The sequence below is a fragment of the Mustelus asterias genome, chromosome 3, assembly GCF_964213995.1.
Source record: "Mustelus asterias chromosome 3, sMusAst1.hap1.1, whole genome shotgun sequence".
NCBI lineage: Eukaryota > Metazoa > Chordata > Chondrichthyes > Carcharhiniformes > Triakidae > Mustelus > Mustelus asterias.
Window position 1 is genome coordinate 144747561 of NC_135803.1, and position 27955 is coordinate 144775515.

The 27955-nt window shown below is 42.5% G+C and overlaps 1 protein-coding gene across 1 annotated transcript in view; it reads left to right on the plus strand.

Annotated features, from left to right (window-relative positions):
- celsr3 (cadherin, EGF LAG seven-pass G-type receptor 3) overlaps positions 1 to 27955 on the plus strand; it is a 269844-nt gene that overhangs the window by 141844 nt on the left and 100045 nt on the right. The window contains exon 11 of the mRNA XM_078210174.1: positions 24067 to 24252. Within this exon, the coding sequence (XP_078066300.1) occupies positions 24067 to 24252 (186 nt within the window). The remainder of the gene's footprint in view (positions 1 to 24066; positions 24253 to 27955) is intronic.

Sequence of the window (27955 nt, forward strand, 5' to 3'; positions counted from 1 at the left end):
CACATATGTGAAGTAACAACAGAGTGGGGGATGTATTGTATTACCCAAATGTTGATCAGGATTATATTACAGAAAAGGAAAGGGAGTTAGAGAAATTTCTGTAAAGTGTTTTTCTTGACCAGCATCATCTTGATCTGATGCTGGGGAATGAGGTAAGCTGAATCTCCATTGGGGGATTGGGCTTCAGTATGGGATCAAAAGAAATTTCAGAGAAGGACGTGTCAGATAAGGGAGCCGACACATTCCCATTTTCCTGGTGATGTGCCTGGAGACAAATCATCACTCAAAGACTACTTGCCCACCAATGGTGGGTAGTCTTCTGCGTAAGTAACTACCCAATTATAGGCTGAGTGGGCATGCTGTTGGGATCTTCCTGATGGTGGACAGCCCCCAAGCCCCCATTGAAGGCCAAGTCCAGCAGGTGCCTGGAGGTGACTTGACATTGGTTGGCTTAGATGGGGTCCCATGGGGCCTCCTACAATTGCTTGTACTGGAGTTAGAGCCCGTAAGCAGGCCATGGCTGCTACCATTAGTTATCCTGTCCCCCTTCACAGGGGTGGTCCATCAGTTCTGGTTGGAGTTATTTTTTCGAACAGGAGTTATTTGTAATTATTTTTTCGAACAGATCCAAATCTCCTCAGAGGATGCCTCAAGGTGGAGGCACCCTTTCATTTGTCCTCTTGACAGTTGCAGTGCTCACGTTTGGCGGTGGGGCTGTCATCTGATTGGCCCTGCAGCCTCAGACCCACCTTGGGGTGATCCTCCAGTGGGTGCTGACAGGATGGGGGGCAGGATTTGGAAATGGTCCAACTCTCCCTTGTGTTCTAAGCACAGAAGATCCTGCCCCAAGTGCCTGTGGGAGAACACTTGGGTAGGAGCAATCATAACAGTATGTAGTTTAGATTAGTAATGGAGAAGGATAATTGGAGGAAGGCTAATTGCAATGGCTGAGAGGGGATCTAGCCAGAGTAAAATGAAGCCAAGTTTTACAAGAAAAACTGCAACTGAATAATGGATGATCTTTAACGAAGAGACATCCAGATACAGGCTAGGTACATGCCAATATGAGAGAAAGGCAAGGGAACCAATGCTAGGGCTCTGGATGATGAGGGAGAGAGAGAATATGATGAAACAAATGCATGTCAGGTGAATTCTTCAGGTGAGAACAAGGCCAAATACCACAAATTGAGGGGGTTGGAAGAGGAAAATGAGACTTGCAAAGGGAGAGTATGAGAATAGAGGAGCAGTAACATAAAGGTAAGCTAAAAATCTTCTATTGGCATGTTGATAGAAAGTGGATAATAAGAGATGAGGGGGACGATTCTCCCAAAAACATTCTAAGTGTCGAATTTGTGAAAAAACTGGATTAAACATCGCTGGTTTTTCAGCGGGAGTTTCAAAATGAATCTCCCACTTTCTGTGCACTGCAGAGTGCCACAGCGTGAATCATGCTGAAAATCAGTGGGCGGGGCCCTTCTTGCTGGAGAGGCCGGCAGCATAGCGCTGAACGGACCACTGCGCATGCGCCGATCTGTCAGCACCGAGATCAGCGCATGCGCAGTGGCCCCACACTGCCGGCCTCCCAGCCAGCTGGCCAGCACAGCAACCCCCCCCTATCGCTGGCCCCCTGACCCCACCACGGCCGATCCCACCACTGCCGATCCCCCCCCACCCCCACTGAACTCCCCCCAGAGGCCCCACCCCTTTGCACTGCCCGATGACCAGTGAGCAGTGCCAAGATGTCCCCTGGGCATTGGCATTTTGCTCATTGGGCAGTGCCGGGGGCCCAGGCTGGCACTGCCAAGGTGGCACTGCCCAGGGAGTATCCCCCCGCCCAGTGCTCGACCCTCTGGGGGGGGCCTCGGTTGCCCTCTTTCACTCCAGTGGGGTCTGGCTGCAAATGGGGAGATATAGTAACCTGCACTGGAGTGAACCGCTCCTGGCGGGGATGGAGACACTAGCAGGCCCGGAGATTTCAGGCCCGGACCCATTAATAAGATTTAAATTGTAGGGAATTGAATTATGCAACTCCGCACCGATTTCTGGCGTGGAGATGACGGCACTGGGAATCCAGCTGCCAGAGACTCACGGAGGCCGTGGCACCCAGCAGGGAGCCCGTGAAACGGTCTCCGCTCGAGTCTCCCAGCCCAATGCGCTACAAGAGCAGCACAGAGGGCTGGGAGAATTACCCCCAAGGTAGTGGCTGTTTGAGACAAATAAGTTCATGAACATGGAGATTTAGGGCAAAGCTAGAATGCTTAATGGTTACTTTGTACTGGTGCTACTATGGAAAAGGATATTGACAAAATACCGTTGGAAGCGGAAATGGTAGAGGTCATAGGGTGAAAATTGATCGGCAGGATGTACACTACTGGAAAGGCTAGCCAAGGTTAGAGTGGATAACTTGCCTGGTCCACATGGCTGGCTTTTCAGGTTACTAAGAGAACTGGGGTTGGAGACAGAGGAAGAGCTTGCCATAAGCTTCTAATCTTCCCTTGATACAGTGGAGATACCAGAGGATTGGAAAGTGGCAAATGTGACACCCATACTCAAGAAAGGATGTAAGGACAATCCTTAAAACTGCAGGTCAGTCAGTGTAAGTGATGGATAATATTTGAGAGACACTGATCAGGGAAAAATGAACAGGCACTTGGAGAAGTGTGAATTAAACAATGCCAGCACAAGATTTGTGAGAGGCAGAGCATGTTTGACGAATCTAAGTCTTTGCTGAAGTGCCAGAGAAGATTGATGATGGGAAATTAGTAGTTGTTGTCTGTGTGGATTTTACGAAAATCTTTGATAAAGTACCGTATGAAAGACTGGTTAACAGAATTGAGGCTCATGGAATAGGTAGTTCAGTGTCAGGTTGGGTGTAAAAAATTGGCTTAAGGACAACAGTTGTGTGTTAAATGGTTATTTTTAAGACTGAAGGATGGTATAGAGTGGTGCTCCTCAAGGGTCAGTGCTAGGGCCACGGCTTTTTTTTGATATGTAAATAGCTGACTTGGATATTGGAATACAGAGGAAAATGTTGAAATTTACTGATGATACCAAACTTGGAGTTGTGACAAACAGTGAAGGCGTTACAAATTGACTATAACGGAACATAGATGGACAAGTAGAATGGGCATACACGTTGTAGATGAAATTTAATACAGAAGTTTGAAGTAAAGCATTTTGACATGAGGGATGAGGACAGGCATAGTTATAAAATCTAAAGAGTATGCAGGGACCATGAATCTTTAAAGATGGCACGGCAGATTGAGAGAGTTGTTAGCAAAGCACATGGACTTTGGCCTTCATAAGAAGAGGTTCAAAAGCAGCAAACCTGTGCTGAATCTTCGTAAAGCTTTGGTTAGGCCACAACTGCAGTATTGCATTCAGTTCTGGTCACCACAGTTTGCAGCGGATCCAAAGGTTCTTGAGAGTGTGCAGAGGAGATTTACGAGAATGGTTGCAAGGATAAAAGAATTTAACTACAACATGGACTGGAGAATGTGGGGTTGTTCTCCTTGGAGCCGAGGAGGTTGAAGAGACATTGATAGAGGTGCACAAGACTACCAGGTTTAGATAAGGTAAACAAGGAAAAGTTGTTCCCATTAGCAAATGGTAGAAGGATTTGGAATCACAGATTTGAGGTTTTGGGCAAGAGTTGGGGGGAGGGGGTTTGGGTGGGGTTGTGGAGAAGGGGGGGGCGGGGTGGGTGTGGTGGGGAATACATGCAAGAACTTTTTTACACAGTGAATGGTAGTGACCTGGAACTTGTTTACAAGGGTGGCGAAAGCTGAGACGATGAATGTTTTCAAAAATAAATTGAATAGACAGCTCAAGGAACTTCTCTGCATAACTGAGATTCTGAGATCTCTCTTCTGCAGCCCCTGAGGGATTGACATGCTTGAAAAGGTGTGGTGCCCAAAATTAAATGTAGTACTACTGCGCAGGCTTTACCACTGTTTTATAAAGGTTTAGCAAACTCCCATGCTACATGTATACTGTACATCCAAAAAGCCAAGGATCCTATGTGCTTTTTTCAGACTTTAAATTGTGTCCTGTGTCCTACATCACTAATATACACCTCACAGTGGGGGAAGATTTTCTTTGTTACTATTTCTAATGAAATTGTAAACACAACCTTTTATAATGCACTGATGAGTTTATTAAAAATAACAAACACAAGTACTCAGCAGAGGTATGGTGAATTTTTTCTAAAAATCGAGTTATTAAGATCTGGAATGCAATGTTTGAAAGAGTAGTCGAAGAATAACCGGTAGCAACTTACGAAAGATAAATACTAGAGTGGGTGAAAACTGCAAGTCTGGAGAAAATGTGGGAGGCGGACTAATTGGATAACTGTTTTAAAGGGCTGACACAAGAACGGTGGGGTAAACAGACTCCTTTTATAAAGTAAGATCCTGTAATTCTAGGTCCCTTCTTTATTTTTCTTTGCTAGCATGCATCCCCATGGTGTACAGTTTCGTGGTTATGAACAGCCAGAATGGGTTTCTAGATACTCTTTCAGGGCTGGATGCTGTGCTGAGATGTGGGTAGTATATGTTCTCCGGAAGGATCAGATCATTCAGCTGGGCTGAATCGATCTTGCGATTTGTTTCAGTTAGAGCTAACAAATGAAAATTTGTGAAGATGTCTTTACTGTATTGACCAAATAATGCTCTTTTGTTCAGCTGCTTTTCAACTGGAAGCTAAAAAATAATTTACTTGTTCGAAGAGAATCAGAGCTTCCGATATCCCACAGCTTTCCTCAGAGTCTCCCAGAAGCAGTAGCAGCCACCAGCTCAGTGAATTAAGCAAAAGGAAGATAATTAGGCAGTAACATGCTTACATGAAGAGAACTTTTAAACCTTTCATTTCAGAAGACAGCGTCATTATGGTTATTAGGATGCCTTTGGAATGTTAATCAGCTGTTGCCTCCATTTGTCACTGTTATTATTGGAAATTACATCTGCAGTCAATGACACAGATCAAACGGCTTTCCACATTTCTACACATTAACCCGTGATTCTGATTGCCACAGTAGGGTTCTTTCTATCCCCAGCAGCTTCAATTCCAAAGGTGATGTGATCAGCAGAAAGAGCACTGCCACTTTTTGCCAGAACGAGGTGTGCGTGTTGTTGTCATGCTTCCACCTATCATTTTCTCAGCTCCGTCCCTATGACTACAGCCATTAATCCTTGTCGCCAACAACAATTTGTATTTATATATTGACTTTAATGTAGTAACATGTCCCGAGGTGTTTGATCAGAGTGTTGTCAAATAAAATTTGACATGAGCCACAAAAGGAGATGTTAGGACAAATGACCAGAAACTTGGCCAATGAGAGAATGCTTAATGAGAGCCTTGAAGGAAGAGAGAAACTGAGGGGTTCAGGGCGAGGATATCAGATCTTGGGGACTTGGCAGCTGAAGGCATGTCCACCAATGGCGTAGTAATTAAAATCTGGGCTGCTCAAGAGGCTTGAGTTGGAGGATCTTGGATATTTCAGAGAGTTGTACAGTTGGAGGAGATTATAGAAATAGAGAGGGACAAGGTCATTGACGGATTTGAAAACAGGGGTGTGAATTTTAAAATGTTGCTGAATTTCCAGCTCTATACTTGAATGCGAACCATGTTATTTAATCACTAGTTAGACCCTGTGTTCGTGATCAGGTAAGTGACTTTGAAATTATATTTCTCAGGTGCTGCACAAACTCACAAGGTCCCAAAATTGCAGGCTGGAAGTGCACAGTCCATCATATTAGGTAACAATAACTAAATGAAGTCTTTTACCCTTGCCTGAAGTGAATGTCAGGGCCTTTATTTTTATATCCACCTATCTGAGTTCCCTCATCAAGATTAATTTGCCCTGCGGCAGCCAACGCTATGGTGTGTTGTGCTAGGTTACTAGCCTTTGGGATGGTCTGCATCAATGAAAAGGTAAGTAACTTCCCCAAATGTGAAGCCAGGATCACTTCCACCCCCACCCCACATTTAAATACCCTCCCAATTGCCACCACACCTGACAATCGTTATTTGCGATTTTGGGCCCCCAACCCTAACCTAACTCCGTTACCTGAGGACTGCTGCAACACGCTTTCCCATCAACAACAATGTTTCCCATTTGCAACAAAGTAAAAAGCGCAGTATCTGGGCATTTCGAAGCTGAACGTGTTGTCACTTGACCAATTTCTGGGCCTCTAAGTATTCCATTCACTTTAATGGCCTAAATTTGCTTAAAGGAATAAGTGCACTTCCTGGAATTGGGAGAATTTACCGTGGTCATAAAGAAGTTGTTAGAGCACAGCATCTTTCCGGACGAGTTAATGACTTGAATCTTTTTATCACGGAAGATAATGCACCAATTGTCGAGCCAATTCTGTTGATGTCTTACAGCAGTAATTCAATTATGGTTTCATTGAGAGAGTTATGGTTCTGTAAAGGGTGATGTGATCAACAAATAGAAGTAACACTTTTGATGACATAACTGGTCTTCAATGAAATCCGGTATCAGTCAAATACGTACTTCTGTCAAGGGTTTATTTTTGTAAGCGTTGTAATAACCAGACACATTTATCGTCTGCTAGTGTTTGAAGCCTTTGGAGAAGTTATATATTGAGTTATAGCAGTTCAGATGAAGGCTGACGTCTCAAGGTGGAGATGATGTATAAAACTGAAGGCTGTAGAAATATTGAGGGCTTTTGGTGTTTCCAGTGTTAGATATCAATAGAACCATTTAATTTCTGAACAATTTAGGCTGAAGTCAAATTGGCAGCTGCTTTTGAGTGGATCAAATCATTTTTAGTCACTTCCTGTTTTGGAAATTTCTTTTTATTTTGTATTCTACATTTGTAAATGCCCACCTCTCTGACCTTTTAAGCCACAAATAAATATTTCCCTGTTCACTTGATCTTTGGCTTGTGTAACCTGATTGCACCATCAGTAAATGCTCTTACCTGGTTGCCATTTAAAGACACCCATGCATTTGCACATTTGAATGTGTCACAGTTGGTGTAGTTGTATAAATACACTATCCCAAAGAGTAATTAAATAGATGCTGATGATTACCTGAAAGTGATTTTTTGTGTGTGATGTGATAGAACAAATTCTACTTGATTAGCAGAACGCAATAATTATCCCCTTTTGGAATTATCTTACTTTGATTGTTCCACATATCGTGGAACTTGCCATTATTCTGGCAATACTTTTCCCAATCTCAATTAGGTGTAACAAACTGTTAAAGTTTAAATTTGAAGTTTATTTATTAGTCACAAGTAAGGCTTACATTAACACTGCAATGAAGTTCCTATGAAATTCCCCTAATCGCCACACTCTGGCCCCTGTTTGGGTCAATGCATCTAACCAGCACGTCGTTCAGACTGTTGGAGGAAACCCACGTAGACATGGGGAGAACGTGCAAACTCAACACAGACAGTGACCCAAGCCGGGAATTGAACCCAGGTCTCTGACGCTGTGAGGCAGCAGTGCTAACCACTGTGCCACTGTGCTGCCCACTTGCAGACAAGAGCACTAATGATACCCACCCCCCAACCCAACCCAACTGCAATTCTTAACAATGAAAATGGCAGGGTCTGAATTCAATGCATCGTTTACTATGGTCTTTGATTTTTTAAAATATTGTCACATGTATTAGTATACAGTGAAAAGTATTGTTTCTTGCACACTACACAGACAAAGCATACCGTTCATAGAGAAGAAAAGGAGAGAGTGCAGAACGTAGTGTTATAGTCATAGCTAGGGTGTAGAGAAAGATCAACTTGATACGAGGTAGGTCTATTCAAAAGTCTGATGGCAGCAGGGAAGAAGCTGTTCTTGAGTCAGTTGGTACGTGTCCTCGGACTTTAGTATCTTTTTCCCGATGGAAGAAGTTGGAAGAGAGTATGTCTGGGGTGCATGGGGTCCTTGATTACATTGGCTGCTTTTCCGAAGCAGTGGGAAGTGTAGACAGAGTCAATGGATGGGAGGCTCGTTTGTGTGATGGCTTCGTTCACAACCCTTTGTAGTTTTTTGGTGTCTTGGACAGAGCAGGAGCCATACCAAGCTGTGATACAGCCGGAAGGAATGCTTTCTATGGTGCATCTGTAAAAGTTGATGAGAGTCGTAGTGGACACGCCAAATTTCATTAGTTTCCTGAGAAAGTAGAGGCGGTGGGCTTTCTTAACTATGGCGTTAACATGGAGGATCCAGGACAGGTTGTTGGTGATCTGGACACCTAGAAACTTGAAGCTCTTGATCATTTCTACTTCGTCCTCATTGATGTAGACAGGGACATGTCCTCCACTGCACTCCTGAAGTCAATGACTATCTCCTTTGTTTTGTTGACATTGAGGGAGAGATTATTGTCGTTGCACCAGTTAATCAGATTCTCTATCTCTTTCCTGTGCTCCATCTCATCATTGTTTGAGATCGGACTCACTATGGTGGTGTCATCAGCAAACTTGAAAATCGAGTTGGAGGGGAATTTGGCCACGCAGTCATAGGTGTATAAGGAGTATAGTAGGGAGCTGAGGACATATCCTTGTGGGGCACCGGTGTTGAGGATGATCATGGAGGAGGTGTTGTTGCCTATCCTTACTGATTGTGGTCTGTGAGTTAGGAAGTCTAGGATCCAATCACAGAGGGAGGAGCCAAACCCCAGGCCACGGAGTTTGGAGATGAATTTTGTAGGAATAATGGTGTTGAAGGCTGAGCTGCAGTCAATAAATAGGAGCCTGACACAGATGTCTTTGTTGTCTAGGTGTTCCAAGGTTGAGTGTAGGGCCAGGGAGATGGCGTCTGCTGTGGACCTGTTGCGGCAATCTAGAAAAGGCCTTTCAACCTGTTTGCTGCAAGGCTTATCAAGCTGTTGTGTAACTAAATAAATATTTCTCATCAGTATTTACTTTTGAGAAAGGCATGGATGTTAGGGAACTTGGGGAAATAAATAGTGATTTCTTGAGGAGTGGACATATAACAGAGAAGGAGGTGCTGGAAGTCTTAAAGCGCATCAAGTTAGATAAATCCCCGGGACCTGATGAAGTGTATCCGAGGACGTTGTGGGAGGCTAGCGAGGAAATTGCGGGTCCCCTAGCAGGGATATTTGAATCATCGACAGTCACAAGTGAGGCCCCTGAAGATTGGAGGGTGGCAAATGTTGTGCCTTTGTTTAAAAAGGGCTGCAGGGAAAAGCCTGGGAACTACAGGCCAGTGAGCCTCACATCTGTCGTGGGTAAGTTGTTAGAAGGTATTCTAAGAGACAGGATCTACAGGCATTTAGAGAGGCAAGGACTGATTAGGGACAGTCAGCATGGCTTTAAGAGTGGAAAATCATGTCTTACAAATTTGATTGAGTTTCTTGAAGGGTTAACAAGAAGGTCGATGAGGGCAATGCAGTTGATGTTGTCTACATGGACTTTGGCAAGGCCTTTGACAAGGTACTGCATAGTAGGTTGTTGCATAAGGTTAAATCTCATGGGATCCAGGGTGAGGTAGCCAAATGGGTACAAAATTGGCTTGATGACGGAAGACGGTGGTTGTAGAGCGTTGTTTTTCAAACTGGAGGCCTATGACCAAAAGTGTGCCTCGGGGATCGGTGTTGGGTCCACTGTTATTTGTCATTCATATTAATGATTTGGATGAGAATTTAGTAGGCATGGTTCGTAAGTTTGCAGATGACACCAAGATTGTTGGCATAGTGTACAGTGAAGAAGGTTATCTCCGATTGCAACGGGATCTTGATCAATTGGGCCAGAGGGCTGATGAATGGCAGATGGAGTTTAATTTAGATAAATGCGAGGTGATGCATTTTGGTAGATCGAACCAAGGCAGGAGTTACTCAGTTAATGGTAGGACGTTGGGGAGAGTTATAGAATAAAGAGATCTAGGGGTACATTTTCATAGCTCAATGAAAGTGGAGTCACAGGTGGACAGGGTGGTGAAGAAGGCATTTAGCATGCTTGGTTTCATTGGTCAGAACATTGAGTACAGGAGTTGGGACGTCTTGTTGAAGTTGTACAAGACATTGGTAAGGCCACACTTGGAATACTGTGCACAGTTCTGGTCATCCTATTATAGAAAGGATATTATTAAACTAGAAAGAGTGCAGAAAAGATTTACTAGGATGCTACTAGGACTTGATGGTTTGAGTTATAAGTAGGAGGCTTAGGGGTGATTTTATAGAAATCTATAAAATAATGAGGGGCATAGATCAGCTCGATAGTCAATATCTTTTCCCAAAGGTAGGGGAGTCTAAAACCAGAGGGCATAGGTTTAAGGTGAGAGGGGAGAGATACAAAAGGGTCCAGAGGGGCAATCTTTTCCACACACAGGATGGTGAGTGTCTGGAATAAGCTGCCAGAAGTAGTAATAGAGGCGGGTACAATTTTGTATTTTAAAAAGCATTTAGGTAGTTATATGGGTACGATGGGTATAGAGGGATATGGGCCAAACACGGGCACTTGGGACCAACTTAGTCGTTTAAAAAAAAAGGGCACCATGGATAAGTTGGGCTGAAGGGCCTGTTTCCATGCTGTAAACCTCTATGACTCTATGACCTCAATAACAGTAAAGGATCTGCAGTAGCTGTTGAAACAACTCGACCTGTAATATGTGGTGTTAGAAAGATCTTCAGTGCAATATGAACAGAATTGTGGCAGCTGTTATTCACAGTGTTACCTTCATCACCAATTTGTGCTACACCGAAACTTTCATTATGATAATTTTGTAAGCTGCATCAATGGGACCACATCTGGGCTCTCAACATTCGCAATTCCCTTTTGCTGGAAAATGGTAGTGTCCATTGGGAGATCAATATCACCTTGGAACTGAAACTTGCAAATTAATGTGTGACTTGAATGGGATGACTTTTTGAACAAATGATTTGGGAGAACTGATTTTACACAGCATCTTTAATAATATCAAAGTAAGTATTCACGCCGTGTCTGACATTCAACCATAAATATCCAGCACTGAGACCACTCAGTGTAGTTAAATTGCCTCACGGAGTCAAATTCATTAAAAAAGATGTATTACCATTAAACCATGCCACTTTAACTGGAGGGGGATGGGGGTGCCGGGGCCGGGGAACATAGCAGGGTGAAAACGTCAGTATAAATTGCAGTGGAAGAATGTTGATGCGGATTGTGGGGAGAGTTGAGTTTCAACTTTTGACTGAGTCGGAGAGGAGCAGCAGAATGGCTCGATGATTGGGCAAGGCAGGGAATTAATCATTTTAAAAGCACCTTCAATAAAACCAGTCAACAATTGGATCTTGCAACAGCATGTACCTATACAATTCCACAGCAGCCTGTAATTCCCATGTGAAAGCTGAGAGCAAATGTTAAGAATTTGATACCAGCAGCATACTGTGACAACAGTTTGACCCTAGTGCCCATTAATCCCACATTGCTGTTGAATACACACTATAAAATCCTGCTGTTTAACTTTCTCATTTGTCTTCTGCTTATGATGATCCTTATTTTGCATTGTTTTTTGTTATGTATCAACCTTATTTAATTTTCTTTTTCTTTTTCAGCCCATTTGACATGAGTGTCTTTGTACTGCCATCCATTTTAACATCACTCCGCTGTACGTAATCCTGTTGCTGTTCTTTATGATGCTGATATTGTTTTATGTTTCATAATTAAGTGTTAGCGAGTGAGATGCATGTTTTATGCTTTTGGTTCTTGGAGAGTAACTGTCCCTGATTTTTGCATTTATTAATGTTGAACACTATGAAGTAACCTGTGTTTCCCTTTGGAAGCGATTTGTGACTACCTTTGCGTTACTATGGAAAGTGGAAATTTGGCTTGTACAGTAGCCACTTACAAATGTAACATCTGCTGATGAGTTGCAATTATTGGGCAACCATGTCTTGGCCACATGACATAGGCTCTCTCGAAGAAATAAATTGTGGATGTAACATTCAAATGGAGAAAAGTTGTTTCCAAGCTGGAGTGAACTCCAGGGCCGAGCATCCACGCGTCTGGCAGGAAATTGCAACAGGGTGAAAGTTGTACTCCAGCCCCATGCCCTGGACTGTGGAGGACAACTTGAAACTTAACAAGATGCACAAAAGCATGAAGGTAAGCTAAATCTATTATATAAATGAAAGGTCATCCATCCAAGATTATTGTAACATAAACATACTGTGATAGTTTAGTTTAAAGTACTACTGGACAACTGGTTAGTGATGCAGAGCAACAGAGCCAAGAGCGGGATTCAGTTCCTGTACCGGCTGAGGTTATTCATTAAGACCCCGCCTTCTCAACTTTGCCTCTCACCTGAGCTGTGGTGATCCTCAGGTTAAATCACCATAGTCAGCTCTCCCCACTCAAAGCCTATGGTCATCTGGGACTAAAGTGACTTTACTGTTACCTTTACGAATTGATTGCAGTCAGTGTTTACGTTCATACTTGCAGAATAATTTAGATTCCAATCTTTTTAAAAAGAAAAAGATAGGTGATTCTCCATTTCTAGAGAGCAAAGGTTAATATAGGAGGTGAGATATTCTCAGGTGAGACCTATTCTCATTCACATAGTGTTAATCTCACAGATATGCCTCATTAATGATTTGCATAGCAGGGCATAAACTGGCATTCATATGTGCAAAGTCCAGGCAGTAAAGACAAATATTCAAGCAGTATCCACTGACATCGATGTGCAATTATAGTAATTATTATTATTGTCTAATGCCCCATTTATTCTCTTCACAGATGAAGACTCTAGCACTCCTGCTACTAGAATCTCTCCAGAACAAGAATACAAGAACAAGAAGGAGCATTGCCCTCCCACTTTTAGCAGCATTGTGTCACTTCCCTCACAGAATAGGGAGATGAAGCCAATACAACTGATCATGAAAGGCTGTTACCATGGTAGTCTTCATGTGTGCTTGTAGTGCTTTTTGGAGGTCCAAGCACTCTGGACTTTCCCTAATCATATCTCCAAAACTTGGCTTTTCTCAAGAGCCCTTTGAGCAAAGGATGGTGAACCACGTGTTTGATACAACCATTTCACTTTGCAATGCAGGAAGCACTGCACTGCAAAATTGGGATGTTCTGAAGAGATTTTTAACAATATGAGCAGGACTGTTGAGGATGCTTTCTCCCACCTGAGGTCCGAGCTGCGGCAAGTGAAGGTCATTGTGGTGTAGGTCATAGCCTCTTTCAGCTATACCTTAACCACAACCTGTGTATCGCGTGACAGATAAATTGCAACTATCAATTAAATGGTGCTTGAGCACCATGAGGGCTCATCCTCCTGTTATGTGAAGGAAAATCACGCAAGAAGTTTGTTAATTGGGTCTGATGCAGACCCTCATGGACACAAATCCAAGCATGAGTGTCAGTAGAACACATCTCTGACCCCGTTGATGTTGGCACAACAACATCTCAAGAAGCTTTTGCTACTGATGATAGTGGTTTGGATTGGGCCAGACCACCTGCCTGGCTAGAAAGAAATAAAGGTATTCACTGAATGTGGAAATAGATGAAGACTCTCAGCTTTGAGGAGAAGCAGGAGGCCCTCGGTAAATCCATCTTGTCCATTCATTTGCAGGCATCCTTTTCCTTTGCATCTAAATCTTTGCACACAAATGCAGCTTTTCCCACTTGATATTCTCCACGTACATCCGATTAAAGGCACACAGGGAGACTCAGGCAGCGATTTGTACAGTAACATTTCTTAGTTAAATAAATGTTGCCATTAATTAAAGCCTCATGCTGCCTATGTCTGTTTCGTAAGCATCAGGAGATAGCAGCAGGTGCTCTCCCAGTTATTGTTAAGTGCAGGATAGTAATACGCAAGTAGCACATGCAAAATGTCCCAGTGCTGCAGCTCAAGGGAAGATGCCATCCGTTAACTGCCATCAGTATTCTTAGGCTTCCAGCTGTTCTCGTTTCTCAGGGTGAATGTTTCTTGTCCTTGGTCTGCTCTTGCATTGATGCCTATGATCATTCAAAGCTGCCTTATGTTTATGCCTTACTTTCTTTGAATGTTGCGTTTACATAATTGCCAATTTGGTGACCTTTACAAGGCATGCAGGAGATAACTGCCATAAAATTCCGGGCAGCTGAAGTGCACTTTCAGCATGCCAAAAGCCTACTTGATTATCCACCAAATCTGGCCATAAAATTCAGTGTGCCACCACTCAGCTATACTGTGGGCTTATCCAGAGGGATAATAGGGTGTACGTGCTGCAGATCACCCAGCACCCAGTCTTTGAACTCTTGAAGTTGAAAGCTCTATTTTTGAACTGGTAGAGGTTGTAGTTATCGTGGCTAATCTTGGGAAAGTACACTTAACCTGCATTATTGTGAACTGATGGTCACATACCACTACATACTGAGGGAGCAAAAGATTTTTGCGTACATCATGCCTTATCCAATGATGCCCAGTTAGCTACACGGTAAAATCATCTTTACCTTAAAGTCTAAAGATGCATACAAGCTGTAGAAGCCTATTATCTTTGGAATTGCAAGAGCTGCTCTGTGCGAAAGTTGATCCATGGTGAAGTAGCACATCAGTTATTTATTTTATAGCTCAATGGATTTGATAGCAACTCTCCCTTTGATGTTCTCTGTGAACTTCTACAAGCCACCAGTCACATGGGAACTGAGGGTTCTCATTACCGCATTGACTGCAGGGAGGTCACTGTTGACTAAAGCCTGTTCGTTCAACTTTTCCAGGAATTTGATCAAGCATGTAATTACATCCCTAGACAGTATTCATCTTTAAACATACTGCTTCTCTGTTAGGGACAAGTAGCACATTCTTATCCTGATGCAGGTCGGTTTTGTATGTAGCCTTCACTGCTGTTCAGCCTTTCATCTGTGCAGCAGTCAAAGCCCATGTAGATTGCAGCTATATGTTCATTAGTGTATTTCCCCCATCACCGGCATCCGCTGTTCCTCTGTCCACTCCCAGCCCACAACCAAATCTGAATGAATCCTCCCCCACCAACCGCACACCCCCATGAGGCTCCCACTGGGGTCTGCCCCTTGGCACAGATTGGCACTGCCAGGGGACATTGCCAGGCCACTGCTTGACCATGTCCCTCTCACCCGAGAGCTATACTTCCTTTTGCCTCGGGGGGAGACCCCTCCCAAAGGTTTGGGTCACATTGGAGCGGTTTGGAGATATGGCGGGGGGGGGGGGGGGGGGGTCGATATCTGATGAGGGGGCGGGTTAATATTAAAATGAATGGAAAATATACAAATAGGCGTGAACTTGGTGACGTCTCTGGCGAGGGGTGAGGAACATCCGCAATGACGTTCTCGCCAGTGAGAACTGCGACCTCCGGATCTCAAGGCCTCATTGGCAACCTTGCAGATGGTGAACGCAAGCTCAAGATACTGCCCCTGGTTTATTTCCATCACGTTTTTTCCGAGCGTTTGTTCATACAATGATTTCTCGGTTTAATCATTTTGCTGTTTGTATTGAGCCTTTGCTCTTATTTGCTATGAATGAAATGGGTTTTTCATTCAAATATCTTCCACCCTCCAGTGCATTTACTGCGATTGGACATCGGGAGAATATTTTGAATTAATTGCTCCTGTCGCAGAGCTTCATATGCTGGGAACACATGTCAGAGATTTGGCCATAATACCTGAATTTCTGATGCAAACTTCCATTGTGTGAAATCGTGTCACCTCAGGTGCTAGCATTGGAAATGAAATTGTGTCTTGTATTCCAACTGCAGAAAGATTACTAGGGATAACATCCCTTTACAATACTATTGGCGACTAGGTGTTGCCCAGTTCACCTCATGTCTGCACCATCCATTATAAAATGGTCTGCCTTTACATTGAGGCTTTCTTTATGGCATTAGGTGTATGTTTACTTCAGCTTAATAATAAAGTTTTTAAAAAGGACTATAAGGACTATTTGCAAACAATTGTGTTTGTCCGCTCACGGAAATCTTTTCAGCATTTCTTGAACTTTTAATTAGTTGCTGTCGATGGAGACTCAAAATACTTCAAGCAGATCAGCTTTAAACACTGTTTTACTCTATATAAAAAAACGCTCTTGGGCATTCACCACCACTGTCAGATCTCAGGAAAGGCTTTGTTGCCATTCTTCCAACCATGACCTGGTGAACTGTTTAGTTTATCTGGATTTATCAGGCTGCACCAAAGATAACTGTTTCAAAGATCAGCAGCTATTCTGTAGAATACATTTAAAGGAAGAAGATGGTATTTTTGCTTCGATATTTTAAAGAAGCAAAACATTCCAGACAGCATAAATCTAAAATAAAACAGAAAATGTCAAAAATAGGCAGGACATTCGCCAAGATCAGTGGAGTGAATGTAATGTTTCGTTTAATGTCAATGGAATTAATGCTTCAAGTTCACAGCCTTTCGTCAGACTATAAAAAAGTTACAGAAGAATTATTTGTAAAGAAACAGAGTAAAAGGGAGGAGGGCATGGATGTCTACAGAGAGGAGAAGTAGAATAGCCAAATGCTTATGTGGAAAATGGGAGATGGTTAAATAATTGAAGAAGTATTAACAAAAAGCAAACAAAAATACATTTGAGAGCTTGAGAGTATGTGAATAAACGAGGCAGTTGAGAGTAAAGTTGATCTGAAATAGAAACAAAAGCTGAGCAAAGTGGAAGCTGTGGTTAACATATGTCATTCATTATTAAATCAGTAAGTTCAGAGTGCTGCAAATTTCCCGATAGGAAGATAAGGGCCAGGAGGCAGCAGCGGGATCGCGAGTCTCCCAAGCGCTTTTGTTTAAGCACAATCAGCTCCTTGCTGGAAATGAGCGCGGAGCTGATTATCATATGGGAATATCATTGAAATTGACATTTCCATATGATTAGAGGGCCCGGGACGGTATTCTCTGGGCCCACTAGCGACCCCACCGGGCAGTGCGGAGGTGGGGCCAGAAGAAATATACTGGGGCGGGGCCTATTGGGAGGGGCGATTGGTGGGGGGGGGGGGGGGGGACCCACTGCCACTCTGCAAGTGGGATCGGTGGGAGAGGGAGGGAGGAGGGCATTCAGCACTGGCCATTGGGGTGGGGGAGAGTGGTCGGGGCTGGCCCATGGGGCCAGCGATCTGGGTGATCAGGATACGAGCCATAGGAGGCCACTGCGCATGCGCCTATCTCCGCTCTGACAGATCACCACATGCGCAGAGGCCCACTCAGCACTAAGCTGCCGGCCTCTTGGGTGAAAATAAGCCCTGCCCTTGCTTTTCAGAGTGAATCATTGAGGCACTCTGCATTGCACAGAATGTCAGAGATTCGTTCAGGTCAGTACGCCCAAATAATGGGCTGGAAATACTCCCGTTTTCCCACCTGTTGACCACTTAGTTTTGTTTTGGGAGAATCCTGGCCAAGGTGTTCATTCTCAAACGTGTGTTGAGCTTCATTGGAACAGTTTAGAAGGTCAAAGATGGAAAGCTCATATGGGGAAGGGAAGTTAAAGTAGCAAGCAAAGCAACATGGGAGTGTGGTTGCAGACAGGATCAAAGATGCTTAAAAATACATTTGGCCTTTGAAACATTAGGAGACTGTGCCATGACCAGCACATGTTCTATAGCAGGTTGGTGCATATGCACATAAACCGCTGTCCCACATGGAAAGAGTATTTGGGACATGAAAGGAAGTGAACTGGTCCTGTACTTGTTTGAGACAATATCATGGAGGAGAAAAAAGGCATATGATAGAAGTGGTGCATAAGTGAAGTAGAGCGGCACAGTGGCACAATGGTTAGCACTGCTGTCTCACAGTGCCAGGGAGCCGGGTTCAATTCCGGCCTCGGATCACTGTCTGTGTGGAGTTTGCACATTATCCCTAGATCTGTGTGGACTTCCTCCCAGTGCTCCGGTTTCCTCCCCCACTCCAAAGATGTGCGGATTAGGTGGATTGGCCATGCTAAATTGCCCCCTAGTGTCAGGGGGATTAGCAGGGTAAATGTGTGGTGTTACGGGGATGGGCCTGGGTGGGATTGTTGTCAGTGCAGGCTCGATGGGCCAAATGGCCTCCTCCTGCGCCGTAGGGATTCTATGATTCTATGTAATGGTCCTTTTGAAACACCGGAAGGGGAAGATGTGTTTCAAGGTGGGATTGGAGGTCATAGCAGAAGTAAAATATGGTGAATGTAGAGACTTTGAGTGGAAGGCGAAGAAAAGAGCTTTATCCAGGTTATTGGGGGATGATGTGAGGGGAGAAGTATGGGAAATGATATGGACCCAGTGCAGGTTCTTTCACAACAGAATGAATTCTGCAATGAGAACATTTCAGTGGTTTTGTGTGGAAAATGGCCTAATTTAAGCGTAGAGACTGGGAGAAAGGAATGAAGTGCTTTCAGGAAGTGATTGGAAGAAGACCAACTTGGTTACTATTAGAGTGAATGGGCTTGTAATAGGCCTTTGCTGCCACAAGTACAGTTATTTGGGATTGACTTGGACCAGACCCGTACCACCTCTTCACCTCCAGTGCTATGAAGAGAGCCATCTTGAACATGAATTAGTAGGCATTACATTGAAGGTGCCAATTGGCATCGTCTGAGCTCCAGTGCCACCATCTGTTGCACGTCAGTAGAGTATTAATTGATCGTCTGTTGTCTCAACATTGACTGGCACTGAGCCATAACTAAAGAACAAGAGCCATTCTTTGGCACTGACCGAGGAGTGGTCCTACATGCAAATCAGCATCATATACTTTCTCTCACAATGTATTCTGATTGCTGAGTGTTACAAAAAGCATGGGATGGCAATCTCACTTGAACACTTAACTGGGATTGGCACCACAACAGCTGGTAGTCAGAGTAAGCCCACAGAAGTGGAAAATCCACTGAACATTCTTCAGGATACCTAACATCTCCAGTTGTTGCACTCATTGGACAATTGGGCAATCACTAACTCCTTGTTGACTTGAGGATTGCAGGTGTACATGTTCTAACTGTTTGCCTGATTCCTATTCTCCCCAACATATTTAAGAAGCACAGGGAACCCCAATTCTTTGACACTCATTGAGCATGGTGTGCTGATGTTGCTGCTCTAATGAGAAGGACCTTCTGTTTCAATTGTCATGTGAGATCTTCCTTGTGAGGATGAATTCTAATAATCCTGATTCTTAAATGGTTTCCTCCAGGATTATATTTATAACTGTAAAACTACTTGGACAAAATGTTTTCAATAGTATTACACTAGGAGTTCAAATTCAAACTATTATCTTCTCTAATTTTGGTGGATCCTCAAGCATCTGTGATCTCTTCATCCAAATTAGCACGGTAGATGTATTCAGATAGGAGTAATGAAGGCCTTTGTTAAACTTCTTTCTTCTGGTTTTCTTGGGATAATTTCCTCATGCTTTGCTTCATTGAAATAAAAATAGAAATAATGTTTCAGGGTGAGGTTAGGGCCGGTCAAGGACAGTGGTGGGAACTTGTGTATGGAATCAGTAGAGATAGGCGAGGTGATGAATGAATACTTTTCTTCAGTGTTCACCAAGGAGAGGGGCCATGTTTTTCAGGAAGAGAAGGTGTTACAGGCTAATAGGCTGGAGGAAATAGATGTTCGGAGGGAGGATGTATTGGCAGTTTTGAATAAACTGAAGGTCGATAAGTCCCCTGGGCCTGATGAAATGTATCCTAGGATTCTTTGGGAGGCGAGGGATGAGATTGCAGAGCCTTTGGCTTTGATCTTTGGGTCCTCGCTGTCCACGGGGATGGTGCCAGAGGACTGGAGAGTGGCGAATGTTGTTCCTCTGTTTAAGAAAGGGAATAGAAATGACCCTGGTAATTATAGACCAGTTAGTCTGACTTCGGTGGTTGGTAAATTGATGGAAAAGGTCCTTAGGGATGGGATTTACGACCATTTAGAAAGATGCGGATTAATCCGGGATAGTCAGCACGGATTTGTGAAGGGCAAATCGTGCCTCACAAATTTGATAGAATTTTTTGAGGAGGTAACTAGGTGTGTTGATGAAGGTAGGGCGGTTGATGTCATATACATGGATTTTAGTAAGGCGTTTGATAAGGTCCCCCATGGTCGGCTTATGATGAAAGTAAGGAGGTGTGGGATAGAGGGAAAGTTGGCCGATTGGATAGGTAACTGGCTATCTGATCGAAGACAGAGGGTGGTGGTGGATGGAAAATTTTCGGACTGGAGGCAGGTTGCTAGCGGAGTGCCGCAGGGATCGGTGCTTGGTCCTCTGCTCTTTGTGATTTTTATTAATGACTTAGAGGAGGGGGCTGAAGGGTGGATCAGTAAATTTGCTGATGACACCAAGATTGGTGGAGTAGTGGATGAGGTGGAGGGCTGTTGTAGGCTGCAAAGAGACATAGATAGGATGCAAAGCTGGGCTGAAAAATGGCAAATGGAGTTTAACCCTGATAAATGTGAGGTGATTCATTTTGGTAGGACTAATTTAAATGTGGATTACAGGGTCAAAGGTAGGGTTCTGAAGACTGTGGAGGAACAGAGATCTTGGGGTCCATATCCACAGATCTCTAAAGGTTGCCACTCAAGTGGATAGAGCTGTGAAGAAGGCATATAGTGTGTTAGCTTTTATTAACAGGGGGTTGGAGTTTAAGAGCCGTGTGGTTATGCTGCAACTGTACAGGACCTTGGTGAGACCGCATTTGGAATATTGCGTGCAGTTCTGGTCACCTCACTATAAGAAGGATGTGGAAGCGCTGGAAAGAGTGCAGAGGAGATTTACCAGGATGCTGCCTGGTTTGGAGTGTCGGTCTTATGAGGAAAGGTTGAGGGAGCTGGGGCTATTCTCTCTGGAGCGGAGGAGATTGAGGGGAGACTTAATAGAGGTTTATAAAATGATGAAGGGGATAGATCGAGTGAACGTTCAAAGACTATTTCCTCGGGTGGATGGAGCTATTACAAGGGGGCATAACTATAGGGTTCATGGTGGGAGATATAGGAAGGATATCAGAGGTAGGTTCTTCACGCAGAGAGTGGTTGGGGTGTGGAATGGACTGCCTGCAGTGATAGTGGAGTCAGACACTTTAGGAACATTTAAGCGGTTATTGGATAGGCACATGGAGCACACCAGGATGGTAGGGAGTGGGATAGCTTGATCTTGGTTTCAGATGAAGGTCGGCACAACATCGTGGGCCGAAGGGCCTGTTCTGTGCTGTAATGTTCTATGTTCTATTCCGTCCTTTAATTCCTCTTTAGAACTCAGGCCCAGCACTCCTTGCATTTATTGATTCAGCAGGTTTCTGTCACAGGTTGCCAATCAACTATTTTCAGTGCAAGACACTGGTGGAGTCCTTGGTCCTCTTCAAAGGTTTCTGTCCAAAATGGTTTCTCATTTCCATCTCTAGCAACAATAATTATTTCATTCTTGAATCTCCTCAGCTGGTTAGGAATGGTCGGAAGCATCAAGAACTGTGACATTCTGATAATCTGTAATCCTAAAATTCTGGCTAAGCCAATTTAAAGCAAAAACTATCCAAGTAAGTGGCTTGGTTAACTAGCCAAAAATCAGACCTGGAGCTCAGTAAAGGAGTATTTCATTCATTTGGAGCAAACTTGTGACCTAATCTCAAATTTAGTAGGCAGAGAGGGCCCTCATTTTAGCAAGTCTGTCAAACAGTGATGCAACAAATGAACAAAGAAAGATTAACTGTCTTGTCGTTGAGACATCCTGAAGAATTGAATTCCTATTTTGATTCCACTTAATATCTTGCAGACAACTTATTTGAGTTGGATCAAAACAGATTGACATTTCTCAAGCAGACCGTGGTTATACACACTTTTGTCATGGGAGAATCCCAGGGGGGATATCTACCGTCAATACTAATCTGAAGAATATCTTAAACCAAAAATAAGCCTTCATGTTTTTGTCCAGAATGCAATATGCTTATCCCATTAAATCCATCAGCGGGCAGACGATGTCTGTATTTTGGAAATAAAAAATAACTGAGCAAGTAGGTAATCATTCTCCTCTTGTTGTAATCCGAGATGCGACTCACGTCCAATACACACATAGGGGAATAATATTCTTGCTTGTTCTTGGACTCTTCCTTTGTATATTGTGTCTCTCTGTTGCAGTTAGGAACAACCTATCTCTTTTGGTTTTGCTTTGTCTCTTTCCCCCTCCCCCTCCATCCACTCCCCATGGGCTACATTTGTTTCTCTGTTTGCCTATCTTCTTAGACTGTCTCTGTTTGACTGCCTCCATCTGTCTTTCTTCTCGGGCAGCCAATTTCATCAAAAGGAGCCAGAATAAATAATCTCTGTATATCTTTCTAATGCTTTTTCATTTCATTTATTTTTCTGTCTTTGGCTTTCTGTATCGTGAGGCTTGTGATATACAGCTGCAATGCTAGATGCAATAACCTGACTCAGATTTGGCCTTGACAGATGGCAAAGGAGGTTTCAGTCTGACTGTTTATTTTTTCCCCTTGTCGCTACCTCTTCAAATGTATAATTCTTCTTCTAATTCCACCTTTTTCTTGCTGTTAACTATTCACAGCTTTACTGACAGAAACGCTTGATAATTATATTAACTAAGAATCATGTTTATTCTTCAGTTATAATTATTTTTTGTGCACTCAGTAAAATTCTGCAATCATCTGTTACTTAAGCAAAATTGTAGTATATTGCCGTGTATCGGGGGATTTCTTCCAGTTTGGATTCAGATGTAAATTAAGTTTGTGTTGCATTGCGATTTGATAGCTCTTCAAGGTATAAATGTGTTTACTTTCATTGAATCTCTGCAAGAAAATTCACAATTTTAATATATGCTTGAAATTAAAGATAATGTTTTTTAATATTGCACAATCTTAGTATAATCTTGCTATAAATATTGATATATGAATCTCCTAACATCTTATTCATTATTTTCCATCAAAATATCCTTTCTCTGCCATATCGTGGCCTTATCAACAGTATTACCCCTTAAAGTATGTCATTTTGATCTAAATAATCTTATGATTAATTGCCTTTCCATTACTATAAGTACTTTATTACTTAATTGTGGAAATTGAAGGGTGAGCAGAGATAGTTATGACAGGCCCAGTGCAATTTCATAGGATTAGTCAATGTTATATGTTACAGGTAGGTGTCGGAGTGACACGGATACCTTCTCAATTTCAATATCATCTTGTTTCCTTTGGAACATTACTACAGAGCTTCAAATTTACAATTCAGGTTAAAAATGATTCAATTTGTGTGACCTCCAGATTAGTGAATGAGTTCAGTATTGTGTAACCATGTCAGCCTTTACATTTGTGGCAATCGACAGACTGAGGGGACAGTTTTTTGGGACGTTTATATTGATCAGATTAACTTATATTTGCAAGCTTATCACACTTTCAAAAAATAGACAGAGAGTCAGGAGAAAGAAAGAAAGTATTTTTGGAACAGTGTTAGAATAGAAAAATCAAGTCTTATTGGATAGGAAAATGTGTCCGTGATAGGAACATCAAAATAGGAGAGAATGCAGAAAAAGCAATAATGTAAATAAAGCTAAAAGTTCTTACAATTATTTTGATTTGCAATTCTACTTTAGTTTTATAGTCAACAATTAATTTACAATAAATTCACTTGAGATATTTGAATGGCTTTATTAAAGAATGTGGTTATTTTCACATTTGAATTTGGGCTGAAGCATTACGAAGTTTGATCCTAAGCCGATTCTCATTCCTAAAAATCTTACAGCAGGTTTTTGTATGATGCAAAACACAAGAGGGGACAGTGGCGCGGCCTAAAATACTCTCAAGATTCAAAGGACTCAGGTCCCTATTGCTCACGATATCATTGGAATCCAGAAGTACATTACGGAATCACTGGAGCCTTTTACCCTCATTCATGACTTGGGTATATTTCATAAATTGCTTAAAGGTTTAATGAGGTTAAATCTTTGCCTATGTAGCACTTGTCATTCCTTGGCCAGGTTGATATCAGTTCTGGTTGCTAAGAGATGGCTCTGTGTCAAGCTTTCACTTTTTGCCTCAACTGATTTTAAGTGGGTTAATAGAGGAATCTGGCCATTTTCCATAAAAATCTGCTTTTTTTCTGTGTTGTCACATTATTATTGATAAACTAATCCATAATTTCTAATTGTTCTAAACTTTCTGCTCTTGAATTGTTTTCAGTTGGACTCGGGTCACCTATCATTTGCTGTCAATCGAGGGACCAGTCGGACTGTGAGGTTGCTGCTGAATAGAATGCCACTGAATGATGGGAGGTGGCATGATCTTCAACTGGAGCTACGCGATGTGAGGAATGGGCGTGATATACGATACATAGCAACCATCACTATTGATTTTGGACTTTATCAGGTCAGACTGATTCATTTGTTGCTATTGTGGAGAGTTCTATCATGTAGGGGAAATTGTTTAGAAAGTGAAAGCTCAGGAGGAGCCCATTCGACTCATCATACCCATGCTGGCTCTTGGAAAGAGCAGTCATGCTTGGTCCCACATCCTAAAGTTTATTTCTTAGTCACAAGTAGGCTTACGTTAACACTGCAATGAAGTTACTGTGAAAATCCCTTAGTCACCATTCTGGCGCTTGTTTGGATAATGTTATGGTTCAGGTCAGAAACTCCAAAGTGTTTTATGGAACCCACCTGGCTCATAAGTTTTGCACCTTGAATTTGGCTAGGATAAGCATAATATGTTTCACTTCAGGTATGATTCAAATAACCCACTAAGGAGCTTTTATCAAACAAAGTTTAATTAAGAATATAGTTAACATGTATGGAAAGAAAATTAGCAATAACTTTTATCAATTACAAACAAAAGCAAACAACCACAATAATTTATAACCCTTAACAAATATCTCTAAGATGTTTCAATCAAACAAAAAAACCCTTGCCATGGACAAAACCCTTCCCATAGGTTTAACACAGCAAAGACGTGACATGTGAAACTGGAACCGAGCCCTTTTGGGTTGGAGAATTGAAAACTCTGAGTCTTGTATATTCTAGCAGTCCTCTTGATACACCCGGGACAGTTTGAAGTCACAACAGCTTCCCAGAACACCAGGGAGACACTAGGCAAGCAACCAATAGCAGATTCTTTCCTTCAGGAAGGCAAGATGCGTTGCTTTCAGCTAACTAACACAATTTCCAAAACCAGAGAGAGAAAGAGACACTTCTTTTCAGCTTGATGCCCCTTCTAAAACTAAAGCTTGCAGCTCAAAACTGATGATGAAAGAGTTCCTGTCAACTGACCTGCCAATCATTCTTCCTCCTAACAATGCAGGGTCATAAAAGATCCCAAAGTAAAAATTAACAGCCCCCATTCAAGTCACTTAAGGAGCAATAAAGGGACTCCTCATAGACAGTTTGGCAACAATGACATCATCTAAGGCTGTGAACTGCAGAGAGCATTGTTTTAAAAAATCTCTTAAAGGTACACTAATGTCACAATACACTGAGGGAGAATTTAGCATGGCCAATGCACCTAATCAGCACGTCTTTTGGACCGTGGGAGGAAACCAGAGCGCCTGGAAGAAACCCACGCAGGCACAGGGAGAACGTTCAGACTCTGCACAGACAGTGACCCAAGCCGGGAATCGAACCCGGGTCCCTGACGCTGAGTGGCAGCAGTGCTAAATACTGTGCCACCGTGCCATCCCTTGCTTTCTGTTTGCAACTTTAATTTCTTCATTTCTCAAGCGCTCGTTCAACTCTCTCAAATTATTGTTGGAATCAGCTGTGCCACCTTATCAGGTAGAGAGAGCATTCCAGATCCCAACAACTTTGAGTGAAAACTTCTCTCCCCTGTAAATCTATTGCCAATGACTTTGAATCTAGTTAATGACCGTTATATTTCTGACAGCCAGTTGGTGAAGGATGAATCCAGAGCCAATCTTTACTCATTTTAGATTTATTCACAAACATACCCCTCACTCAACCACAGCATGGTGTCAGTAAGTGTCCCTTTATATGCTCAAGTGACAACCCAATCAATGCATTCCACCTGCGAATAGTTAACCACAATTGATACACTATTAACATTGCCAGAGGAAATAGTTTTTCTCTATTTTATCTAAGCTTCTCTTAGGTTACCTCTTAACCTTCTCTGTTTGAAGGAGAACAATCCTAACTTTCCCAATCCTACCTTAACTGAACTCCCACGTTGCAGGTAACATCCAGGTAACCCTCTTTTATATCATTTCTGAGGCCTTTTGATTTTTCCTTACTTCCTGAGCAAAATTGTCCATGATACTCCAGCTAAGGCCTAACTCGTGATTTATTACACCCCAGCATTATCTGCTTACTATCACGTTCCATTCCTCCACTTAAATATCCAAGTAACCCTCAACTTGGCCTGCCATTGTGAAGGATGTGTGTGCGTGGTCATCAAGGTTTCTGTACACACTAAAAATTTCAAAATTGTCTCATTGCTCATGAATTGTTTTTCCTTATTAGTCCTCCAAAAATGCACATTTAACACAACAATGAATTTCATCTGCCAAGCTCTGTCCATTCCACTATCCTATGTAATCCATCCTGAACTCTCTAACAATCCTTATCACGCCCTTATTCTTTCATGGGATACTGGCAAGTCAACATTTATTGCCCATACCTAATTGCCCTTGAACTGAATGGCTTGCTACGCCAATTCAGAATCAGCCACATTGCATTGGATCCAAAGTCACATGTAGGCCATGATGTGGAGTTGCCGGTGTTGGACTGGGGTAAACACAGTAAGTAGTCTCACAACACCAGGTTAAAGTCCAACAGGTTTATTTGGTAGCACGAGCTTTCGGAACGCCGCTCCTTCATCAGGTGACACTCACCTGATGAAGGAGCGACACTCCGAAAGCTCGTGCAACCAAATAAACATGTTGGACTTTAACCTGGTGTTGTGAGACTACTTACATGTAGGCCAGACGGGTAAGGATGGCAGATTTCCTTCCCTAAAGGACATTAGTGAACCAACTGAGTTTTTACAACAACGCGCAACAGTTACATGGTCATCATTAAACTTTTAATTTCAGATTTTTATAGAATGCAGATTCCACCATCTGGTGGAATTTGAATCCAGGTCCCCAGAGTATTTTGCTGAGTCTCTGGGTTACTAGTCCAGTGACATCACCATACTATCGCCTCCCCTTGAAAGTGCATTGTTCTGTCTCATTTGCAAATTCAATTTTGCTGCTTCCTCCACTTGAGTCAAGGCCATTTATAAAAATTGCAGAGTAATGGGCCCAAATCTGACCTCTGGGGAACACTACTGCTAAACAGCTCCCAGTCTGGAAATAAAACATTCACAACAACCCTTTGTTTTTTTGTCACATTTTTGTATTTATACTGTCACTTTCCCCTTAATTGCATGGGATTTCATCATCTTAATTAACTCTCTGTGCATGGTGTCGAATACCTTTCGAAATCTTTATATATGAAATCTACTACACAACTTTGATTAACCTTCTCTGTTACTTCATTAATGAATTTGATGAAGTTAGTCATAAAAAATGAAAGAAAGTCTCCAATTTGCCTTTAACAAATTCATGCTTGTCCTTCCATGCCTTTCCAAGTGAAATTTTGTTTTATCCTTAATTATGGTTTCCAGTAACCTCCCCTGTTCACTGATGTTAGCTGACTGGCTTGTTGCTTCCTGGTTTATTCCTCTTCCCTTTAACATTAGCAACCTTCCAATCCTCAACTCTACTCCTGTATCAAGTGAAGATTGTAACAAGTGCCTTTGCTATTCCCACCGTTGTTTATTTTAGCAACCTGGGATGCGTTCCATCTGGATCAGGTGATTTACCAACTTTCAGTAATGTTAATGTTTCTATTGCATCATCTTTATTTATTACTATCCTACCCATAATTTCCCTCTTAGTGTAATCTTCACATCATCTGTTTCTACTAAATGAGTAGATACAATCGACTCATTTAATACTTCAACCATTCAATCAGTAAAGGATATGTAATAACAACAAAGTTCCAAGGCAAACCACCTAGTTTCTTTAATGCTAAAACCAGGTTGAATTCTGACTATGTCCAAATTCAAGTCATATGCAAAT